Source organism: Channa argus, chromosome 9 (genome assembly GCF_033026475.1).
Source record: "Channa argus isolate prfri chromosome 9, Channa argus male v1.0, whole genome shotgun sequence".
NCBI classification, from domain to species: domain Eukaryota; kingdom Metazoa; phylum Chordata; class Actinopteri; order Anabantiformes; family Channidae; genus Channa; species Channa argus.
This window is the reverse complement of record NC_090205.1, coordinates 354,813-378,060: the sequence shown is the minus strand read 5'-3', so window position 1 is coordinate 378,060 and position 23,248 is coordinate 354,813. Positions and strand designations below refer to the sequence as shown.

General features: G+C 41.8%; 1 protein-coding gene across 1 annotated transcript in view; it reads right to left on the bottom strand.

The window, feature by feature from the left end:
* The window catches only part of LOC137133295 (titin-like), a 189,449-nt gene that overhangs the window by 135,620 nt on the left and 30,581 nt on the right, over positions 1-23,248 (bottom strand). Inside the window, 36 exon segments of the mRNA XM_067516775.1 lie at positions 471-738; positions 900-980; positions 1,262-1,445; positions 1,590-1,872; positions 2,394-2,510; positions 2,969-3,256; positions 3,405-3,695; positions 4,904-5,182; positions 5,326-5,607; positions 5,697-5,975; positions 6,099-6,386; positions 6,471-6,749; positions 6,833-7,114; positions 7,210-7,488; positions 7,934-8,215; positions 8,458-8,736; positions 8,832-9,119; positions 9,215-9,493; positions 9,605-9,883; positions 9,981-10,256; positions 10,336-10,617; positions 10,693-10,971; positions 11,061-11,436; positions 11,438-11,724; positions 11,861-12,139; positions 12,274-12,552; positions 12,885-13,166; positions 13,250-13,528; positions 13,648-13,935; positions 14,031-14,309; positions 14,400-14,681; positions 14,770-15,048; positions 15,136-15,417; positions 15,627-16,193; positions 16,494-16,772; positions 21,561-21,611. Coding sequence (XP_067372876.1) covers positions 471-738; positions 900-980; positions 1,262-1,445; positions 1,590-1,872; positions 2,394-2,510; positions 2,969-3,256; positions 3,405-3,695; positions 4,904-5,182; positions 5,326-5,607; positions 5,697-5,975; positions 6,099-6,386; positions 6,471-6,749; positions 6,833-7,114; positions 7,210-7,488; positions 7,934-8,215; positions 8,458-8,736; positions 8,832-9,119; positions 9,215-9,493; positions 9,605-9,883; positions 9,981-10,256; positions 10,336-10,617; positions 10,693-10,971; positions 11,061-11,436; positions 11,438-11,724; positions 11,861-12,139; positions 12,274-12,552; positions 12,885-13,166; positions 13,250-13,528; positions 13,648-13,935; positions 14,031-14,309; positions 14,400-14,681; positions 14,770-15,048; positions 15,136-15,417; positions 15,627-16,193; positions 16,494-16,772; positions 21,561-21,611 — 9,813 coding nt within the window.

Genomic DNA, 23,248 nt, shown 5'->3' with positions numbered 1-23,248 from the left:
TGAAGTTATATTTTGGACTTTCTTTAAGCTCCCACAACTCTTTATACCATGTGACGGTGGCGTTATCGAAGGACAACTCGCACTCAAAGGTTGCAGTTTGGCATTCATTGACCTCGACACTTTGGATGCATTTAGTGAACTGAATTTGGTCGGCTAAAACCAGATAATCAGAGTTAACTTCTGACTTCACAACATTATATATAATATTAGTATACAGCATTTCACTGATTTGATGCTATTTTATTTTTTATTTTTTAACAAAACGAAAACAGAAATTCACAAAACACAATAGCATTGTGGCCACCAGGCTCAAAGAGATCAGGTAGAGCTTTTGTTAGTTCGGAGTCATGACGTGTACCTGTCTTGAAACCAGTTCCTAATAATAAAATAAAGGACATGAAGACACATTAAAGACAGACACAAAGGTGTCCAGCAGACAGGACAGGAAGTCCACATACTCAGGCTCTTACCTGTAACAGTGAGTTTGGCGTTGGAGATATGAGGACCACACACCACGCGGTAGTTGCCTTGATCTTTGGCCTGGCAGTTCTTGATCTTCAGATAATGGCGGTCGCCCACACTGCTGATGCTGTACTTGTCACTGTTGTCCAGTTTCTGGGTGCCCTTGTACCAGTTCAGGGTGATCTCTGGGTAGTTAATCTTGATTTGGCACTCAAAGGTAGCGCTCTGGTTCTCAGTGGTCATCTGGTCGGTGATGTCCTCCAGCACGGTGACAGGCTGTGGATTGAAAATGTGTAACCATTCCAGTAACATCAGAGAATCTATGATGATTTTTTTCTTACGCAGTATGATTATCACTGATTTTGGATGACAGATTTCACCTATAGAAGGCCCATTGTTCTTTAACTTATGGTGTAAATACAGCAATCTTTTGGTACCTCGGTGCTGACACGTCCCTCCAGCTGCTCAATCAGTCGGGACATGTCTTCCTCTTCAACTCGGCCTCCATGCTCCAACTCCTGCAGAGGAACAGACGAATGTTAAGGCAGCACTATCTTATACTATTTAGATTGTTGTAACTTAAACTCACATACACTCTTAAACTTGTTCACACTTCTGAAGTGTGATAAGAGGTCATTTTCAGAGTTGGTACAGATGCCATTTCCTCTGAGGGACTTCATCTGTAAATTAATGTGGAGCTGTTGTCCATTTTAAGATGTTTTTCTAAAACGACATTTTTATTTTGACCCAAACCAGCAGAGTTTAACCAGGACGTGTCAATTGATTGTGTTTCTCTCACCACTCGTCCTGTCTCCATTTCCTTCTCCTTCTTCAGGAACTCTACAGCCTGCAGGATGGCTCGGTAGTCATGGATTCCATGTTCCCGCAGGATCTTCTCATATTCTTTGGGGTCATGACCTCTAAGCAACTCCACAATGTTGATTTCTTCATCTTTCTTTGGACTTTTCTGCTTTGAGGGTGTCCTGACAAATACCAAATCAAATTTCAAATGTCACCAGTTATTTTTTTTCTTTCATCAATCCTGCACCTTCTTTCAGAAACAATGGCTCTAACAGGTAAAAAAATCAATCACATACACAACAAAAATCCTCTGTCAAATCTCTTACTTCTTTAGCCTTGTCCTTAATTCTCCAAAATCTTCTACTTCCTCCTTTTTGGTGACCTTCATTTCAGCGCTGCATTCAATTTCTCCGTGCTTGTTGGTTGCGACACATCTGTAGTTGCCAGAGTCAGACTTGGTTACCTCTCTGATCTCTAGCTGGGCATCCTGTCCCTTGTGCTCTATGGAGATACGACCACCGGCGGTGATCTGTCTCCATTTCCCCTTCATCCACTTCACGCTGGGAATAGGGTCACCTCCAACCTTGGCGATGAAGGTTGCAGTGCCCTCTGTAAAAAGAAACAACATGGAATTTTTCAGTTTATGACATTTTGTAGTGAACTATTTTGTATTGAATTATTCTGCAGGAGCCTTCATCTGTCCTAAAATTTCTTCTGACAAATTAATTTTGAGTGTAAACACTGAAGTACTCCATTGGTTACTTGGGGGAATAAGTAACACTTCTTTCATCCATTGTCTTTAACATACACAAAAAGTAGACACTCAGTGTCAACCAATCAACAAATGCACAATAAACAAGGTGTGAATCCATAGACAAGACACATGCAACAACAAGTCGGCACTTTTCAGGTATACATATAGAAGGAGAAGAGCCCCCACCGCAAAAAAATACTGTAACAATAAATATCTAATCAACAATTAATCATTTGTCAATTTTTTTGTATGGTTTTTATCGTGAGATTCAGATAATGTATTCTCTTTTGTTCTAAAAATAAAAATTGCACTTTATAGGCAAATCTCCAGGTCCTAGAACTGCTTTAACTAGAAACTAGACAGGCACCGTACTTACTCTCACTGACAGAAACGTTTTTGGGTTCCTCAATAAAGAACAGACTGTCGAGCCTTTTGACTGGAGCAGCTGCAGCTGGGGCAGCAGCTTCGACAAGGGCAGCCTTGGTTTCTTTGTCTGAAAGAGATTTTGAAGGTGAACATGGTGTTGTCACATTTAAATGACTTTAAATAACACAATCACATCGTCAAACCTGCTGAAAGTGACCCTTGCTTTTGAAATTCATGATTACATTAACCTGAATCCTCATGTTTCCTGTCAACATCTTAACAGAAACTTTCAGTACTGTACTATGGTGTTACAGAGTGGAGTAGAACAAGAAGTAGAAACACTTTAACCAAGTTTGTCATTTAAAGCAGTAAATAAGAAGCTGCCGCTGAATGTTTTGATCAGAAGAAACAGTTGGTTTAGTGAATCCATGTATTTTACCAACCTCAGTGTCTAATTTCACAGACAGTGTATCCAAATATTTTTTCACAATCGTACTTTTCACTCTCATCTGCAGTGACAATCCAGCACAAAAATATCTTCTAGATGGGCTTTATATAAAGACAGGTTTAGAGTGGTTTCATTACCTTTCACAATGACCCGGGACTTGCAGAAATCACTGCCGGTAGCATTGCTGGCCTTGCAGAGATAATCCCCTGCATCAGTTTTTGAGGCTGAGCTGATCTCCAGACAGGCTGTACCACCAACAAAGGTGATTCTGGTGTTTCCGCTGGACTTCAGCTCCCTCCTGTCCTTCATCCACTGAATATTCACTGGAGGAGAACCATTGACATGACATTTGAGGCTCAGCTTCTCCCCCTCAGTCACTGTCACTGGCTCCAGAAGGATGTCAAATTTAGGTGGCTGGCTAGTTTCTGAAGGAGTCATAAAGAAAAAGCATGACAACTACAAATGCTTACTTTTTAAACAGAAAAATAGAACAGAACAGAATTGTAAAGACAAGCACCACAAAACAGAAAACTCAATGGTGATCAGATTCAGATAAATGTCAGACAGACAAACCTGAGAGTGTCAGAGAAACCTGGCACGAAGCTTTGCCTGCATCATTAGAGGCCTCACAGCTGTACACGCCGCTGTCGGAGCTGCTGGAGTTTTTCACACACAGCACGGTCATATTGTTTTTGAAGCTGATATCATATTTGTCAGAGCTATAGATTTCACTGTTGTCCTTGTACCAGGTGATGGTCAGTGGCTGGGAACCAGACACCCGACCCTCGATCTTCACCGTCTTACCCACTGAATCCACCATGGAGTCAGGGGGCTTCTTGGTAAAGTTTGGAGGGACTTTGCGCTCTGTTAATGGGGGACAAAATACAGAAAATTTGACCTTGTTATGGCATGAAGACAGTACAGTTCACAAGGCCACTGGGCCTTCATTACAGCATTTGGGATTAAGACCAACGGCATGTAAAACAACATGACAATGACCAGCAACACAAAAAAGCAGCACATATAGAATGTCCACCCTATTAACAAATATTTAACAAATACTGCTACTACTAGTGCTTTTGCTACTTCCTGCATCGACCCATTTATTTTATGTAACCCCGTATCTTGTTCAGGGTCACAGGTGATTGCACTCTATTCCAGTTGTCATTGGAGTAGAGGCGGGGTCCACCCTAGACAAGTGTCCAGTCTGTCTCAGGATCATTTTACCTAGTCTGAGCTGTGCCAAGCAGAAAGCAGCATTTTCACATGAGCATCTTCCTGCTGTTTCTATCTTGTCACAGTTGACCATTTCAAAGACACAGGAATTGCCTTGACATTATACTTGTGCAAGGCCCAGTGCATCTCACTGTCTTTTTATGGTGGGGGAAGCAAACATGTTGTCAGGGGTGCACTGATCTGCTATAAAACATGTACTCTAATATCAAAGGGTGGATTATTTTATATCAGTTTTCTCAGGAAGTGCACAGGTCTTAAGTAATAAGTTAGCTTTTACACGATGTAAGCTGTAGTTTTTAGCCCTTTAAACGATTTGGAATTGCACTTCATTTAAATGAAGTCTTTCATTATTGCATTAAAAAAATGAGGTGAGCTGCTAAGGTTGCCATCCTTGTTCCATGGCACACCAACTCTCTGACTACCCATGTATGTGCAGTTGAGAGTTAAAGTCTCATGTGTCAAATAAATGTCCTTCAGCTTTTTGATAAAGTGCACAGGTTCTAGGAGAAGATATGCTTTCATAAGAAATGTGCCCTGTTGCCATATATTTCTATGCCTCTGTGTCAAAGTAAAATTTTCTCTGGATGAAACAACTTAGACAAGTCAGTAAACCATTAGGTGAAAGTTACTGCATGTTGGTATTTTTTTCAAAAAGCTACCCATTTCTGGAAGTAGCCATGCTTGTAAAGATTAATTCATAGAGCTTGAATATGTGTATTACTGTCTTTTAAGGGGTAAACCTGTAAAGAAGAGGATCCACTTGCTTCACGGTGACCTCAGTTTTATTACTAAAGAACAAGTCACCTGAGCAAAAAAGTGTGAAAAATCAGAATCACCTTTCACTATGACATTACAGCTGGTGGAGACTGAACCAACCCGGTTCTCAGCCTTGCATGTATATTCATCTTGGTCAGACTTGGTTGCTTTCATCAGTTTTAATGTGGCAATACCACTTATAAATTCCATTGAGCAAGTGTTAGACTTTCGCAGTTTTCCATCAGCTTTAAACCAAGCTACAGAGATATCAGGAGTTCCTGCAATACAGCATTTCAGGGTAACTGGATCCCCCACAGCTACCTCCACTGGCTCCATGGTTTCAACAAAGAATGGCCGTTCTAAAGTGAAAGATAATGATGATGATGGTTTAATATAACTACAGAAGCTTAATTGTGAATAAACAAATGAAAGAATGGATAAATTAATAAATGATCATTAAACTCTTTAAGTGAAACTACAAACCAAGTACACATTATTTTACCTATTATTGACACTTGCGCTTCACATCTGTCACTTCCGACTTCATTGTCCACTTCACAACAGTATCTACCAGATGCTTCTATTTTGTCAGAGTCAAGAACCTCCAGGATGCAAGAGGTGTCTGTGGTGATCACATTGTACTGATATGAGGCACAGATGACTTTACCATCCTTTTTCCAGGTCACATTTACCATAGGGGTTCCAACAAATGTGACCCCGAGCCTCAGAGGTTTGCCCTTTTCAGAGGAAATGTCCCTCAGCTTTTTCACAAAGTGAACTGGTTCTAAGAGAGGTTATTTGCGGGTCAGTAACCTAGAATTCAATGCGGCAAGTGCAATGATGGTAAAAAACAAATCTATCATTGTGACAAACCTTTGACCAGCAGGTAAACGGGGAAACTTTCCTTTCCTGCATCATTAATGATCTGGCATGTGTACTCTCCTGCATGGGAGCTTTCAACTCTGTGAAGCACCAGAGAGGCCACATCATCAGTCAGTTTAATCTCACAGCCGAGTCCATGCTGCATTTCCTTGGTGCCCCTAAACCATTTCACTTTCAGGGGGGGAGTTCCTTTCACTTTGGCTGAGAAAGACACATTTTTGCCAGGCACTGTTTCCTTTGCCTCAGGTGTTTCCACAAAAGATGGAGGTTCTGGATTCAAAAAAGATTTGTTGTAAGATATTCATTTAGCTTAATGAGTCCACCGTAATAAGCCCACACCAGAAAGAATGTCCATGAAAGTTTCTGTTGTTTTCTTTATTAACATCTACTGACCTGTTACATTCAATGAAGCACTTGTCTCACTGGCTCCTGCCACATTTTCAGCTTTACATGTGTATTTGCCATAATCTGACATCTTGATACAAAGAATTCTCAGTTTACATTCATTATCAGCACAGCTAATGTCATAGTTTGGTCCACTCTTGATCTCTTGACCATTGTGGAACCAAGAAGTTGTTAAAGGAGCAGAGCCTGTGACCTTACACACCATGTCACCAGGCCTACCCACAACAAGGTGGGTGTTCCTCAGCTTCCGTATGAAACTCGGTGGAATCAGCTTGTCTATTATCAAAACAACAAGTGAATAAATATTTCATTACACAATAAGAAGCTTTGCAAATGTGCATGTCCACAACAGCAACCAACCTGAAACTGAGAGCTCAGTTTGGCAAGAGGCTGTACCAACATGGTTTGTAACCTCTAACTTGTAATCTCCAGCATCTGCTTTGTCAGCAGACTGAATTTTTAGCATGGCAACCTTCTTTAAGAAGGTCATCTGATACTTGGCACCAGCAGTGAGCTGTTTGTTGTCCTTAAACCACTTAGTTGTCAGTTCTGGAGAACCAGATACAGTGACTTCAAGAGCTGCATTATCTCCTGATTTCACATTCAATGACACTGGGCTATCCACAATAGCAGCAGGTTCTAGAAATCAGGGAGAAAATATTAAGCTACATGAACGTCACAATGTCAGTGTGGTAAAAAATCAGGTCTGGAGTTCCACAAACCTAAAACAGTCACTTGGGACACAGACTCTACAACTCCGGAGTCATTCCTCAGCTGGCAGGTGTATTTTCCCGCTGTGGTTGAGTCGGCTTTGGACACAACAAGTGTGACTACATTACTCTCCAAGGTGATCTTTCTGTTGTCACTGTCTCTGAGAATGTGATCTTTGTCCTGGACCCAGGACACAGTCAAAGGCTCAGACCCTTTGACTGTAGCTGTCAGCATCAGTTGCTGACCCACTCTCACCGACTGGTTGACCAGTTTTGTGACAAAGGCTGGTGGCTCTGAACAATGATGAAAAGATAAAAGTTTAGGTAAAGTGATCACAATAAATGTAAGCCTTTGGCTGAGGGGATTTTTCTGACTCAGTCTCACTGACCTTTTAAAGTAACAGTAGTATGGCAGGATTCACTGCCTACATTGTTTGACACCCGGCACTCATAAAGGCCACCATCCTCCTGCTCCAGTTTCATAATGTGAAGTGTGGCAGAGGTGCCCTCACTGACCATTTTATGTTTTCTGCTCTCATTCAGTGACCTTTTGTCTTTGTACCAGTTTATTTGAAATGGTGGGGTACCATACATCTCACAATGCAGACTGGCATCTTTCCCTTGAATGCCCTCCACCGGGTTTGGAGTTTTAATAAAGGATGGGGACTCTGGAAAACATATCAGTACATGTTAAAAGAGGGGACATTGATGGAAAAGCAGGTCTGGGAAGTTCCATAGGACAAAAAGTTTAGTCCATGCTGGAGGAACCCACCCAGAGAAAAAACAAAGATGATTAGTGAGAGAATGAAAACACTCACTTATGATAATGCTGATTGGGGGGTAGGACATGTCATATTAAGTTTAGAACAATTCAGTGAGAAAAGCTAAGTCAAGAGTTACTTGCATGTCACTGTATGAGAAAGAGGCAACATATTTGAAAAAAGTAGGTAAAGCTCAGACTCATGATATCTGACACAGCAGAGCACAAAAATTACAAATGGGGAGGATATTGGTATTGATGTTTTCAGACAGGGTTCCAAGACCAGTAATTTCAAAGGGAAAAAAACCTCCAAAACTAAAGTGTTTAGCTAAGGTATCTCTTGAGTAGCTGACCTTGAACTTTAAGAACGGTGCTGCAGCTTGTACTACCAGCATCATTATGAGCTTCACAGGTGTAGACTCCATTATCCTCAAACTTTGTGGTCTGCAGCTGCAGGTATGCAGTTAAGTCGACAAACATTATCTTATAATTGCCTCCATCAGTTAGCTTTTGGTCATTTTTGTACCAGCACATATTCAGGGACGGAGAGCTGGTGACCTTGCATTCGAAACGATGTCCCTCATACTGCTTCGCAAAGGTAGTTGGAGGCAGTTTCAGGATAAACTGAGGAGGTTCTGAAAAGTCAAAAGAAATATCACATTACTATAAATAACATTTTGAAGCAACACTTGAGCATCAGTGTGATGTATGGGATGCCAACAGGTGGTTCTGAATACAAGACAGATAATGTACTTCTGAAAACAAAAGAAAAAGGAAGGGGGCCCTGTGGAGAACATGACAAGGAAGAAAGAGGAGTTGAGAAAATGGAGATAAAGGTGAGGGGCAATTACGGTGGACAAAAAAAGAATAGTCCAACCTTTCACCACCAACTCTGCCGCACTTTCCGCTGCACCTGCTTTGTTGCTAACTTGACAGGTATAAATCCCACGCTGCAGATTCTCGACTGACCAGAGCTCTACAGAGGAAGAATATTCCTCCAGTCTAATCATACATGAAGGGCCAGTGACGAGCTCGTAGTCATCCTTCAACCATTTCACTGTAAATGGTGGTGTCCCTTCAAAGACACTTCTGAAGATTACAGTAGACTTTGAAGGAACAGCCTGAGACATAGGCCCAGCTACGAATCTTGGTGGCACTAAAATCCACAGAAAACATGATTATAGGACACAAAGCCTTTGTGTCAAAAACTTATAATATAATAATTGACATAATTGATCTTTAAATGCTAACCTTTAGCTGTTAGAACTCCCCTGCACACACTGCTGCCTGCTTTGTTGGAAACTTTGCAAGAATACTCCCCTGTATCACTACTCTCAGACAGTTTCAACTCTAGTGAGACTGTGTTTTCAGTTTGCAGAAGTGCGTATTTGGAGCTGTGGGTAATCTTTTGTTTCCCCTTGCTCCATTCAACCATTACTGGCAGAGAACCAGCTACTTTGCATTTCATTATTACCAAAGAACCCATAATTGCTTGAATGTTTGTTAATTTCCTAATGAATGTTGGAGGAATCATCTCTTCTATTTAAAACAATAATAAATGAAAATTAGAGTCACAACCATAGGTAAATTGTCAAATGTATATTATTCTCTTATGAAGCAGCATTTTTACAGACCTAAAACAACCAGCATGACTTTACAGCTGCAAGTGCCAATAGAGTTTCTGGCTTCAAACAAGTACTCTCCACTGTCTTCGAGCTGAGAAGACTGGATGTTAAGACTGCTGAGGTTGTTCTCATAGCAGAGACGATGTCTTTTGCTTGACTTGAGCTCTTTGCCATCTTTGGTCCACCGTACACTGATCTGAGGCATTCCAGCTGCCCTGCACTCAAGACTAACTGGGTCTCCACAAGTCACTTTGACTAACTCTGGCTTCTCTTGGATTTTAGGTGGCTCTACAACACCAAGAAAAAGAGGTTATTATATTTGGTATTGCTGTTAGAGCTAGTTATAGTGTTATATCTATAGTTATAGTGGCATAAGAAATGTGAATGAAGCAGAAATACCTTGCACCATGAGCAAGGCAAAGCACTTGTCCTTCCCAGCCTCGTTTACAACCTGGCAGGTATATTTGCCACTGTGAGTCCCACAACAGGCAGAAATCCTGAGAGTTGCCTCTTTGTTCTCAAACTTTCTCTCAATCATTGGGTCCTCTGGGATCCAGTTCCCATCTTTTTGCCATTGTACAGAGAGAGGCAAAGAACCTTCCACAATGCAGTGAAAGACTGCAACATCTCCCAAAATAGTGGAGACATTTTCAATCGTCTTTATAAATCTTGGAGGGACTAGCAAAGAAAATTGAAGTGTCACATTGTTATCAAGTGAACAGAAGTGAAGGCCCAATGTATATCAATTGGATGTTCAACTAATAGTAAAGCCAACCTTTTAGATTTAATGCTGCAAAAACAGTGCAGTTTCCAACCTCATTGGCTACAACACACCGATAAGTACCAACATCTTCCACTTTACAATCCTGGATTTTCAAGCCCACATTTTCACCATCAGTGACATAGTACCGCAGGCTGGATTGGATTGGTGTTTTATCTTTAAACCATGTGACCTTAAAAGGAGCACTTCCTGCCACTTTGCAAGCAAACACTGCTGTGGAACCCTCAACAACTTCAAGAGACATCAGCTCCTCAACAGGCAGGGGAGGCTCTGAAATACCAAAGCAAATCAAACTGAAATTTGTTCTGTCTGTGATACCATATTTGAGAAGATGTAACGGAAAACAAACCTTTAACTTCCAGCTCAGCAGTGCAACTCACTGTGCCTGCTTCATTGCAAGCTTCACAGAAGTACTTCCCACTGTCACATTCACTAACTTCACAAATCTCTAAGCTGGCTACAGAGTCAAAAAATGACATCTTGTGTTTGAAACTTTGTTGAATCTCATCTCCATCTTTGAACCAATGCACAGAGATCTCTGGAGTACCAACAACCTTGCACTGAAACACATTGCTATCACCTGGTCTTACTACTGATAGACCTTGAAGTTTCTCACTGAAAAAGGGGGGTTCTGAAAAAGATAAATACAGAGGTTTGGTATAGTGATCACCAAGAAAAAAGATAAAGGTGAGATATTAGTATTAACCTTTTACGAAGAGTGTCATCTGACAAGATGTAGAGCCCACATCATTCTGTATTGTACAGAAATAGTCACCAGAATCAGAGGATTTGACAAAGAAGAGCTCCAGTGAGCTTGAGTTCTTGTCTTTAATTAGAGAGCAGTCAGCTCTGGGTAAAATCGCCTTTTTGTTTCTAAACCATCTGAAGGTCAGTGGTGGTGTCCCAGAGACATGAACAACAAACTTAACCTTGGATCCAGCCAGAACACTCATTAATTCAGGTTTGTCAAGAATATACGGTGGCTCTGTTGGTGGAATAAATCCAACAGATCTATTATAACATCCATAAACACAAAATGCAAGAAAGTGGTGAGAATGTGAAATGAGTTATAACCTTTAACTATCAAAATCCCAGAGCACTGGGCAGATCCTCCTTTGTTTTTAGCCATACAGGTATAGCTGCCGCTATCTGTACTGTCAAGTCCAGAAATTTCCAGGAAAGCTACATTTTCAAAATATGTGCATTTGTGTTTCTCATCAGCCTGGATCTCTTTGTCATCTTTGTACCACTGTATTGTCATTGGAAGGGAACCAGATACAAGGCACTCCAGATGAACAAATGATCCTTTGATACCTTCTGTCTCCTTCAGTTCTCTTGTGAAGGTTGGTTTAAAAATCTGAACTATTACACACAAAGTGCAAAAAACAGTGTTAGATTGATGGTATAAATATATAAAATTCAATTTCATGCATGATGTTAAACTTTGGGATAAACTGACCCAAGACAATAACTGATGCTTCACAAGAACTACATCCAGCAACATTTGAAACCTCAAAGGTGTATTCACCACCATCACTTTTCTCTGTTTTAGCAATTCTAAGCACAGAGCTGGTATCTGTGTTCTGTATTTTCCATCGCTGTCCTGAGGTCAGCTCCTTTCCCGCTTTCATCCATCTGGACTTAAAGGGTTTGGTGCCTGAGAATTTGCATTCAAGTCTGGCTGGGTCACCCTGGGTTACACTGATAGATGGTGTGTGATCTGATATACTTGCTGGCTCTGGGATAGAAACATGATCCAAACTGAATTAGTCGGTACCACTTACAGGTGTGACAAATGCAACAGATAAGCACCATGCTTGACACAATAGCAACAGACAGGTAACACAAATAAAAACCAGAAACATCCCACAAACCTGTCACTATGAGCATAGCGGCACATCTCTGAGTTCCGGCTTTGTTCTGTGCCTGACACACATATTTCCCACCATGTGATAACTGAGCATTTTTCAAATTCAACATGGCACATTGGGTCTCAAAGGACATGTTAACATGCTCGTCTTCAGTGAGCTCATGACCATCCTTGCTCCAGGAGAAGGTCATAGGAAGTGATCCAGTTAACATGCACTTCATAGAAATTTCAGAGCCCACTATGCAGGACATATCCTCTAGTCTCTGAACAAATGTTGGTGGTTCTAGTGAGAGAAGATCACAAATCAGACTGCAGGACAATTACAAACACATATTATTATAGCCCACAAGTTATTTCTAAAATGTGGACAGGGCAGCATGCAGCATAAAAGCCTGATAATACTGTCTTTGGACTAACCTTTCAATGAAATCTCACAAGAACAAGATGTCTCCCCAACATCATTTGCAACAGTGCAATGGTACGTCCCGGCATCTCCAGCCTCACAGTTTGTGATTTGAAGAGTGACAGTTTTATTTTCGATGCTTATCTTATGCCTTTTGTCATTTCTTATCAGCTTATCATAAAGAAAACAACTTATTTCAAATGGAGTAGAACCTGAAACGGTTCCTTCCAAGATAACATCTGATCCTCTTACAAGTTCAGCAGATTCAAAAGACCTCACAAACACTGGAGGTTCTATAAAGAAGAAAATAAACATATTTAAAAGGTGCACTGTTGGGCAAGTTCTACTCTAATAAAGACAGTCTGGTCCACAGAATTGATTTAATTTAAGAGGTGCTTGTATCCCTGATTGGTTTATATTTGTATACGAAGCTAGATTTATTCTTCTCTGTTTCAGCTCCCCTTCTGGCAGAGGTTCACTCAAACAGTTTGCAGGTTTGAAACACAGATATGATGGTAATATTCATAACAGCATCCGGGCCTGAAGGATAAGGCAAGACTATGTGTGGACTTGACTGTGACAAAAGCCTTAAGTCTAACAAAACGCTACTGAAGACTGAACCCACCTTTTACCATTACTGAGCTGCTGCACTGATCTCTACCGGCCTCGCTGGATGCCACACACACATAGTCTCCACTGTCCTCCACAGAACAGTTCTCTACCTGCAGAGTTGCTATTGAGTTGTCGAAAGACATTGTGTTTCTGTGGTCAGAACCAATTTCTGAGCCATTTTTAAACCATGTTATGGCAATAACAGGGGTGCCCTGCACTTTGCAAGACAAACTCAGAGACTGTCCAGTTTTCAGCAGCATTGAAGGCTCAAGCTTCATTGTAAACGTTGGGGCTTCTGGAAGTTAATAGTGACAATTACAGTAAAAACAGGAGCTAAAGAAAAAGTTTGGCTAATGTTTTTTAATAACAAAATAGCACCTTTAACAAAGAGTTCTGCAGTGCAATCCACCTTCCCAGCATCATTGGACACTTGGCAAGTATACTTAGCAGAGTCACTTGGTTTCACAGAATGAAGCTCCAGTGAGCTTGAAGAGGTATCTTTCTTTATAAAACATTTCCCCCCAGTGAAAATCTCTTTCTCCTCTCTGAACCATTTCACAACCAGGGGAGCAGATCCTGTAAAGTCTGCTTTTATGATGACATTTGATCCTGGTGAAGCCTTCAGGGATTCAGGTTTCACCTTGAAGACTGGAGGTTCTAGAGTCATTTGGGAGGAAAAATAGCATATTAAAGGCGTATCAGTAACTACTGATGTCTGCTACTCATTTCTGTCAAAACCTTTAGTTTCAACTTCAAGTGAAAGAAATCCTGCTGACCTTTGACTGACAAAGTCCCACTGGTCTCTTTTTCCCCTGCATCATTAGAGGCCCGGCATGTATAAACACCACCATCGCTCTGATCCAGGCCAGTTATTGTCACAGAGGCTGTACTCTCACTGAAATAAAGCTTATATTTGTCATCACTGTGGATTTCTTTTTCATCTTTGTACCAAGAAACAACCATCGGCTGAGAACCAGCAACTCTGCATTCCATGGTAACATTACTACCAATGCTCCCATCCACTTTCTTTAGAGATTTGGTGAAAGATGGTGGAACTGCACGATCTGTGTGAGAAAACATATCCAAAGGAAAACTATCATAAAGGGCTGGAACTTTACACTATTATTAATGATTTTTTTTTTTGTTGGCTCAAACTAACCTATAACAGTGACTGAGCAGGTACACTGGTCTTTTCCAACTTTATTGGACACCTCCATTGTGTACTCTGAAGTGTCTGCTTTATCTGCTGTAAGAATCTTTAAGATGGCAGTTTTCTCCTTCATTGTCATTTTATATTTGCGTCCATGTATCATCTCCTTGCCATCTTTAAACCACTTCACTTTGAGTTCAGGGCTTCCAGAAATCGTGCACTCCAGTGTTGCTGAATCTCCTGCAGTCACACTGATGGACGCAGCGTTGTCTAAGATCCTAGCAGGTTCTAACACACAACAGAATTTTTTAACTTAAGAATGAAAATCTACACGTAAACTCTGAAAATATTTCCAATAAATAAGAAACATGTTCTAACCTTGGATTTTTAAGATAGCTTCACATTTCTGCTGTCCAGCCTCATTTTCAGCAAGGCAAGTGTACTTGCCGCCATCTTTGATCTCAACAGATAAAAAGGAAATGCTGGCAATGTTGTTCTCAAATCTCATCTTGACATTTGGATCATCATCTCTTAGCAACACAGAGTCTTTCAACCATTTGACTGTAATGGGAGCTGAGCCTTTTAAGGTTCCCTGGAGTTTTACTGTGTTTCCAAACACTGCTGTGGCACTCTCAACCCTCTTAGAAAATGTAGGTGGCTCTGAAATAACAGCAATAATATTATAAACAACCATCGAGGGAAGTAAAATTAATGAAATGTAAGTCCTGTAGCTTTTTACTTCACTAACCTTTCTGTTTAGCCACTGACTTTGAGGTTACTGATCCAACCTCATTTGATACGACACATTCATATTCACCAGCATCAGTGCTTTCAAATGAGTGTATCTCCAGCGAAGTCAGGGCTCCCTGTGTCACTATTCTGTACTTCTTATCTGTGGATAAACGTTTGCTATTCTTTTTCCATGCTACTTCAAATGGTGCAGTGCCTGCAATCTCACACTCCAGCAGAGCTGCTGTGCCTCTTACTGCATCTACAGGGAGTAATTCCTTTCTGAATGATGGCGGTTCTAAAGAGAATATTTAGTTCAGTTAGATGAGTTCCTAATCACACTGGAAATGTGGTACTGTCATAAGTACTGCATAGATCTACACACCTTTCACTGTTACTTTAGTGCTGCAGCTTTCACACCCAGACTCATTGAGAACCTCACAGGTATAATTTCCACTGTCACTCAATACGACATCTTCTATCTCAAGAGTGGCAACACCATCCTTTAAAATGATACCATATCTGCCGCCTGCAGACAACTCGCTGTTATTAAAGAACCACGTAGTGTAAAGTTCAGGGGATCCTTTGACAGTGCACTGCAGCCGTGCAGTGGCGCCTTGCTTCCAAACGGACTTTGCTTCCAGCCTCTTGACAAAGACTGGGGGCTCTGCAGGGGTGTGCGGGTAAAAAGAGGTGTATGAAGTAAAATAACCCAGCATTGAAAGACAACAAAGACTTAAACAAAAGAGCAGCTGGAGCTGCATAAAAATGGCCAACAAATTACGGATATAATAAAGTTGTTAATTTTCAGTACAGCAGATTTGCCATATCTTCAAATGCTGCAGTATCTATGAAAATCAACTAGACGGCTCTTACCTTGTACCTTCACAACAGTGGCGCAAGTTGTACTCCCGGCTTCATTTGTCACTGTACACACATAATTTCCACAATCTTTCATTGTGGTCTTTAGGATATCAAGAGTAACTGTCTTATCCTCAAAAGATAGTTTACAGTCTGGAGACTGGTGGACTTTTCTGCCATCTCTGGTCCAGTTAACACTTACTCCAGTGTCCTCATCCACCTGACACTCCAGGTGCAGAGGAGCTCCAACCACAGCAGCGACCGGACCAAGGGCCTTTACAAAGTTGGGTTTATCAATAACACGCAGCTCCATGCTGCACTCTGCCATCCCAACATTGTTTGACACTTTGCACACATATAGCCCTTTGTCAGCTGCATCAAGTTTTGTTATCTCAAGAGTGTGCATATTCTTTTCACAAGAGATTTTGTAGTGTGCTGGCTCTTTAGGTATAGCCTGGTTGTCTTTGAGCCAGACCACATTCAGAGGTACAGATCCTGTTATTACAGACTGTATCAATGCCCTCTTTCCAACATACACAGTCTGAGGGTCAGGTTTAGTTATAAAGGCAGGAGGGTATTGCTCTATAAGAATTAAGAAAAGGAGAAATGTATTAGTGGCAAAATGTTAAACCGTGTTCATTTACCTTAACCACAGCCTAACAATTAGACAACAACGAACCAGCTGAGGAAGAAAGTGTACAAACCAATTTTACTGAACAAATGAAGCATAAAGTCTCAATAACCAAAGACAAGCAAAGAAGAAAAGTTAAAACCTTCTAAGAGTAGGAAATCAACTACAGCTTCCGGTTCAACTTTTCCTCAGCACCAAGCACAGTTCCAAACTTAACCAGCAAAGAATAAGTATATATGCCTCGCTCTTACCTGTCACGTTGAGATTGGCTGAGCATTCGTCACTGCCATGCTGATTGGATGCCCTGCAGGCATATTCTCCACTGTCCTCCTTGGTTGGGCTCTGAAGCTCCAGAGAGGAAGTGCTGAAGCGGCTGATAATCCTGTACTTATCACCCTCTTTGATGGGGTGTCCATCTTTGAACCATTTGAAACTCACGTTGGGAGCGTCCTCAGTTTCGCATTCAAACTTAGCGGCATTGCCAATGTTGATCTCCACAGGGACAATTCTGTGCCTGAACACTGGTTTCACTGTGTTTTTGTGGGAAAGCAAAGGAAAAGTTTCTGTAAATACACAGAAGTAACTGATATGAAGGCAAAAAGGAATGTTTCTAACGAGGGTGGCGATGTGATGAACCTGAGATGGAAAGTGACACACACAGTTATCCTGACTGTGGAGGAGGAAAATGGGATTATGTTTGAAATGAAGATGTGATGAACATTCTGTGATACGAAAAGGAGAGAAAGCATGCAACGAAGAATGGATCAGGAAAGAAGCGTGATGGATATTTAAAGATGTGAATTCTGTGACGTGAAAGTGGAATGGGTATGGAGATAATGTTTTTGAAGGTACTGTTGAGCTTCAAAGTTTTCTTCTTATTATTTTGAAATGGGAAAAAGAGTAAAACAAACACTTATGTTAATGCGTTAGATTAAGGGTTAGGTTTGCATCCCACTGCATGCAGGTTCACTGTATGGGGATACAATCTTAACCCTAAATCTTACTCAATAACAATGCACATTCAGAAAAGTCATTACATTATCAAAAGTAATTTTTGTAACATTTGTACTTGATGAAAATATGTTTGTTTACTTTTCGCCATTTCAACATAAAGGGGAAACTCTGCACTAAACTCTATTGATTGAAATAATGCTCTCACTGCTGTCTGGTGCAAACCTCAAACTTTCCTTTTCAGTTGTACCCAAAGAACTCAAATAACCCAAGACCCGCTAAGAGACTTTACAGTATTATATTCCAACTTCAGGTTTGAAGTTTGCAGACAACAGAACCCAAAATTAACCAGTGTGTGATGTTAGTTGATAATGATGATGACATCAAAAAAAGGTTCATCATCAAACCTCTTGAGACCACAGTGAGTCTTGAAGATGTTGTAGTCTTCCCGGTTTCATTCTCAGCCTCACAGACATACTGTCCTTGATGCTTCCCCTTGACAAGTTTTTCAATAACTAGTGTGTATGTGTCATTTTCTTTAGAACACTTGAACTGTTTGCCAGATTTAAGGAGCCGCCCATTGAAAAACCAGTTAACTTTGCTGGCATACTTTATGGTGGCTGTAAAAGTTGCCTTGGCATTTTCCTCAGCAAAAACATCCTCCGGGGAATCAGTGACAACAGGATAATCTATCAGACTGTCAGAGGATTCGCTGATCATAATTGCCTCTGAAAGAAACTCCTCTCTGGTTTCTTTGTGAACAAAAACTTCCCCTTGTTTTTCAACCTGGTCTACAGCCACCGTGGTGGTCACTTCACCAGCAGTGGCTTCCTTCTTGGAAGTGACTGTCTTTCTGCTGACCTGCTTAGGCTCATGGATATCAGACTGACTCTCAACTGTTGCAGTTTGAAAAGAAGGTCTGGGTTCTGTTTTGATAACTGCAGACTGTGATTCAGCAGCAGGAAACTTAACTACGTTCTCTGCCACCATTACAGTGTCCATGACAGATGACAACAACTCTTTAGAGGGAGCTGAGCAGACCTGTGCTTTCTGAGGCTCATCAATCTGCATAGTTCCTGGTTTCTCAGACATAAGGCTCTGCTGCTCCTGGAAGACCATAGCATGCAGAGCTACCTGGAGTTCCGACCTGAGGTCAGCTGTGTGAGGGTATTCTCCTTCAAAAGACAGAGTGATCTCCAATGGTGCATCTGGCGCAGTGATCAGGTATGTATATGAGGCCTGTGTGTTCTCTCTTTGAAGCTTCACTTCTTTTACCTCGGCAGCTGGTAATTTTTCCATGACATCAGCTAGTAGCACATGCTGGTCTTTGGCCACAGCAGACTGAAGAGCAGCTTTGAGCTGACGGCGTATATTCAAATTCGACGGTTTGGGGATCTGAATGACATAGCTCAATTCTTTAGGTAGTGTCTGATTGTCCTGAGACTCGTGGACAAACCAAGCTCTTTTAGGTTTTTTAATGACACTGACAGTCGAACCCTCAGGTTTATATATTTCACTTGACTGCTCTCCCACAATGATGTGCTTTTCTTCTAGCAACAGTGACTGTCGGACTGATTGGCCCTCCTGAATCTGGACTGCAAAATCCTGGCCAGCAGCTTCTAAGATAGCACAGCTTTCAGTAGCAATTGCTTTGTCTTCTATGAATACAGGCTTTTTAGGGATCTTGGGCTCAATATTTATCTTAGGCTGGAATTTCTCATTAGTTTTTAGACTAGTTGTGTGACCCTCTATAAGAGTCTGAGAATCTGTGACATTTAAAGAGTGCATGATGTTCCAGTAATCCTCTTTTTGGACTATTGCTCGCTGCTGTTGGACATCAGTAACCAAAGGAATCTCTTTTGGCAGCTGCATAGGCTTGGAGGAGACTGTGAGGATGTTTGCAGGTCTAGGCTGTGTTCGGAGCTGTGGCTCAAAGGCTGTCACTGACACATCAAGGTCTTTGAGAGTATCTGCTCTGATCTCTCTTCTTTCTTCTGAGGTAGCTGCATGCCTTCTAGCCTTTTCCTGCCTCTGTATTGCCAACTGCTGGTCAGGTTTAGTGATGGTAAGTGTGCCTTCCTTTGATAAAATTGATAAAGAATTAACTGACTGAAGGTGTTTTGTTTGTGGTACCTCTTTCTTTGGCTGAATGGATGTGGCATTGGTCTTTGTTTCAAACTCTGAAGTGGCCTCACAAACAACAGCCATCTGCTCTTCTTGAGTCACTAAGTGGAACAAAGTTGGACTCTTCCTGGTTAGTGCCTGCTGTGTTGAGGGCTTCTCGGTGATGAACTTACCCTCAGACTGTAGAACATCCTGATCACTGATAACCTGCACATCTAGGTGTCTTTCTCCCTCTCGCTGAGCCTCCACACATGCAGAAGATGCTATGACTGGCACCTCCCTCACCTGTTCAGCATGGAGTTGGTATTTCTCTTCAGCTGCTATTGCTGACTTATAAACCATGTCTTTGTGTGGGGTAATACTCTCCTGCTCTTGTCTTTGACTTTCAAATGCTTGCTCCTTGTAAAAAGATACACCAGTTTCATTTACTGGTGCTATCATGGGTTTAATTTGCTCTTTATTTATCAGGGGTTGTGTAGCTGCATCTAAATCTGAAAGAGGCTCTGAGTGTCTTTCAGTGAGTGGCAAATGCCCTTTAGACTGAGCTGAGTAAAAAATCTTAACACCCTCTATGACTTTAAAACTCCTCTCTTCCTCAGGTTTGTGTACGATGCCAGATGTTTCATCAAGAATGGGTACAGTGGACTCTACTTGGTGACTCCAAAGAGGCTGCCTTGGTTCAGTCAAAGTCTTTAAATGCTCTGGCACCTTGTCTGTCAATACCTCAGCTCTCACTGTGGTAAGTGGGAGGACCTCTTCAGATGTGGCTGATATAAGTTTGGATGGCTGCTCTTTGGCAAACTCAAGTTCAACTACCTCAGGGCTGAGAATCCGCTCAGAGTGCTGCTCAGTGAGCTTTTGTCTTTCCTGGACTGTTGATAAAAAAGTTGCCATGTGAAGCTGTTTCATAGGAGCAGCTGAGACCTGAAATGGATGTGATGGAGTCAAAGAAACCCTTTCTTGTATTTCATGAGACTGCAGCACTGCTGCCTGGTGGGTAAGCTGCTCTTGATGAAGAGTGGCAGCAGAGATATCAATCTCTTGGAGGCTTCCCACCTCTTCGCTGGGAATAATCTGCCGGTCCTCTGTGCAAATGGTGTAAATCATTTGATCAGATCGGGTTCTTTCCTGATATAATCTGCATTCTGTGGTTTGTTCTGTCATGGATATCTTCAAACCTGCTGTTCTGTTCTTAAGAATTGTGTGTTCTTCCTGAACCACCAGCATCTCAGCGGTACAAGAGGCTTCCCCATATTGATTGAATGCCTTACAGGTGTAGATGCCACTGTCCTCTTGTTTAACCCTCTTGATATTTATAAAACCTGATCCATCTGGGTTGTTCACAACAACACAGAACCCACTAGGCTGAAGAAGAAAGCTGCCTTTGAGCCACTGAACCTTAGGGAGAGGATATCCTGACAAAATGTACCTGAAAAAAGCCTGACCTCCTTCGGACAACTGAACAGACTCTATAGTTTTAGTGAATTCTGGAGGTTTTCCAGTTGGTGCAAATTCTCTCCCTTTACCCTGTTCCTCCTTTTCTGGCTCCTTTACCTGAACATGCAGATAAGTAGTGCAACTTGCCTGGCCAAATCTATTGCTGACTGTACAGGTGTACACTCCTTCAAATTCCCTTTGAACTTTGTTAACGATTAAGCTATACTCTTCTCGCTCTTGAACAAACTTATAAATGGACGAAGTCGTTATAACCTGCCCATTGTGAAACCACTGAACAGTGGGCTTAGGGAAACCAGACACTTTGACAGTCAATGTAGCAGTTTCTCCGACATTCACAGCTGCCAAAGAAAGTTTGCTAAGGAAAACAGGCTTTTCTTTTTTCTTTTCTAAAGTGCTTGAATAAGGTTTGGTCTCTGGCTTGAGTTCAAGAGTTCTGGCTTTGTCTGGCAACTTTAGGCCACTGAAGTACGACTCCTGGCTTTCCTTGTCCACTGTGATGGTTGAGCTAGAGAAGGCTGAGTGGAATAATGGCGAGAGTTCAAAGTGAGACACACATTCCAACCACAATTCAATCAGCTGGTCTGAAAACAGGCTTAGTTAGGACTGTTGGTGCACTTTGATTTTTGACTGCAAGGTAAACAACACATCCCTGCTGCATGTTTTATTACTACTGTCCCTTTAAAGATTAACAAACTGTCAAAATAATCTTTCTTTGTGAAGACATCGAGGCAATGGAGAAAAGTTGTGGAAAAGACATCAGACTTATGACATGAAACAATATTTACCTTTCACTTCCTCTTGGACCTGAATGACAGGTTCTTCTTCCATTGTTATTACTGTAAAGACACAAACATTTATGAGTTAAATTCACTCCCAAAACAAAATACAAAGTCTCATATGGTGCATGACTGTTAGAATCAGTGACAGGTCGTGCATCCATAGCATCCTTTTTTCTTCCTTAACTGACATTCTTGCATGCTTCCTTTGGTCTTTAGTGTGCAGCCCCTCTGGCTTTTTGGAAACTGCTCAGTGATATGAGTGTCTCTCCGCCTTTATCTATTTTGATGTTTTAGTCTGTAAAGCAGAACTTAACATTAAACATAACATTAACATTACCTCTTCTAAACATAGTGGTTAACCCTGTTGAAGAAGTGTGCCTCCAATGGTTGTGTAAGTGAAGAACAGTGTGGATGAGTGATGGGTCGAACAAAGCCTGTGTGAGCAGTAAGACCAAAAGCATGCAGATGCCAACCTTTTGTCACTGTGCTGCACTCAGTATCCCCTGCTGAGCTGAAATTTTTGCAAACGTAAGAGTCCCCTTGTCCAGGTCCCACATTTTTAACATTTATACAGCACAGGGGGCCGTCATGTTTCAAAGAGTAAAACAAAGGGTCCTCAACATTGAAACGGTTGTAAAACCAAATGACAAATGAAGTGGGAACCCCCTTCATAACGCAATACAAAGAGCTGCTGTTTCTGTTTCTGATCAGCAGCTCAGGGGGCAGTTTGATCAGGAAGTCAGGGCAGCTGGAGCGGCGTTGACCTCGCTCATCATTAGGCACAACATCAGGGAAACAGAGCTGGCTGATGAGGCTGTAAAGTCTCTGGGAAGATGGAGGTGACGGTCCTGGCTTCTCCGCCACCTCCTGCTTGTCTCTGTCAAAGGGATCTCTAGAGGTCTCCCTGTCCGCTTGACTCACTTTACGCACAGAATCGGTAGGGATGGGAGTTTCTGCTTTGAGATTTGCTTCTTTAGCTAGGTAAGAATAAAGTTAGGGAGAGTAATTAGGGGTCAGAGAGTATAAGCCTATGACTCTAAATGCTAAAGGGATTAGTAAGATGAAGAATGAGGTTAGTGAGGCAAAGCTGGCAAAAGCAGAAAGAGGATAAACTACACTACTACAGTAAGCTTGTTATTCTATTAAAGTCTAACAGGTTACAGGATAAAAGGAGGTATTAAATAATGAGAGAAGCGGACGAAGCAGACAGAGCAGCGAGGAGTTGGGATGGACCAGATGGAAGACAGACTGATTAAAAAAAAAAACATTAACCACCTTCAACTGTGAGTTGTGCGGAGGAGCTGTTCTGGCCAAATTGGTTGGTGGCAGTGCAGCGGTACATGCCCTGGTCTGCTACGCCAACACCCTGGATGACCAGGGACAACCACCCCCCACTCTGAGAGCTTCTCACCCGCTCTGTGTCCACCAGGCTCTGGCCATTATGATCCCAGAACACCCTGGTTAAGGGCTGCCCATTGAAGAGGCAGCTGAACTTGGCCATCTCACCACTTTTTACCTGGACGTCGTTCATTTCCATCAGCAGTTTGGGGCTGGCTGAGACTTTGTTACCAAAGCTGCTCTCAGAACCCATCTCCAGTGAGCTTACACCTTCCATCTGAATCTCAACCATCCTCCAAGACATGGAGGAACTCTCAGAGACTTTCTCAGTCAACTCAACACTGTGGGCTGTTTGT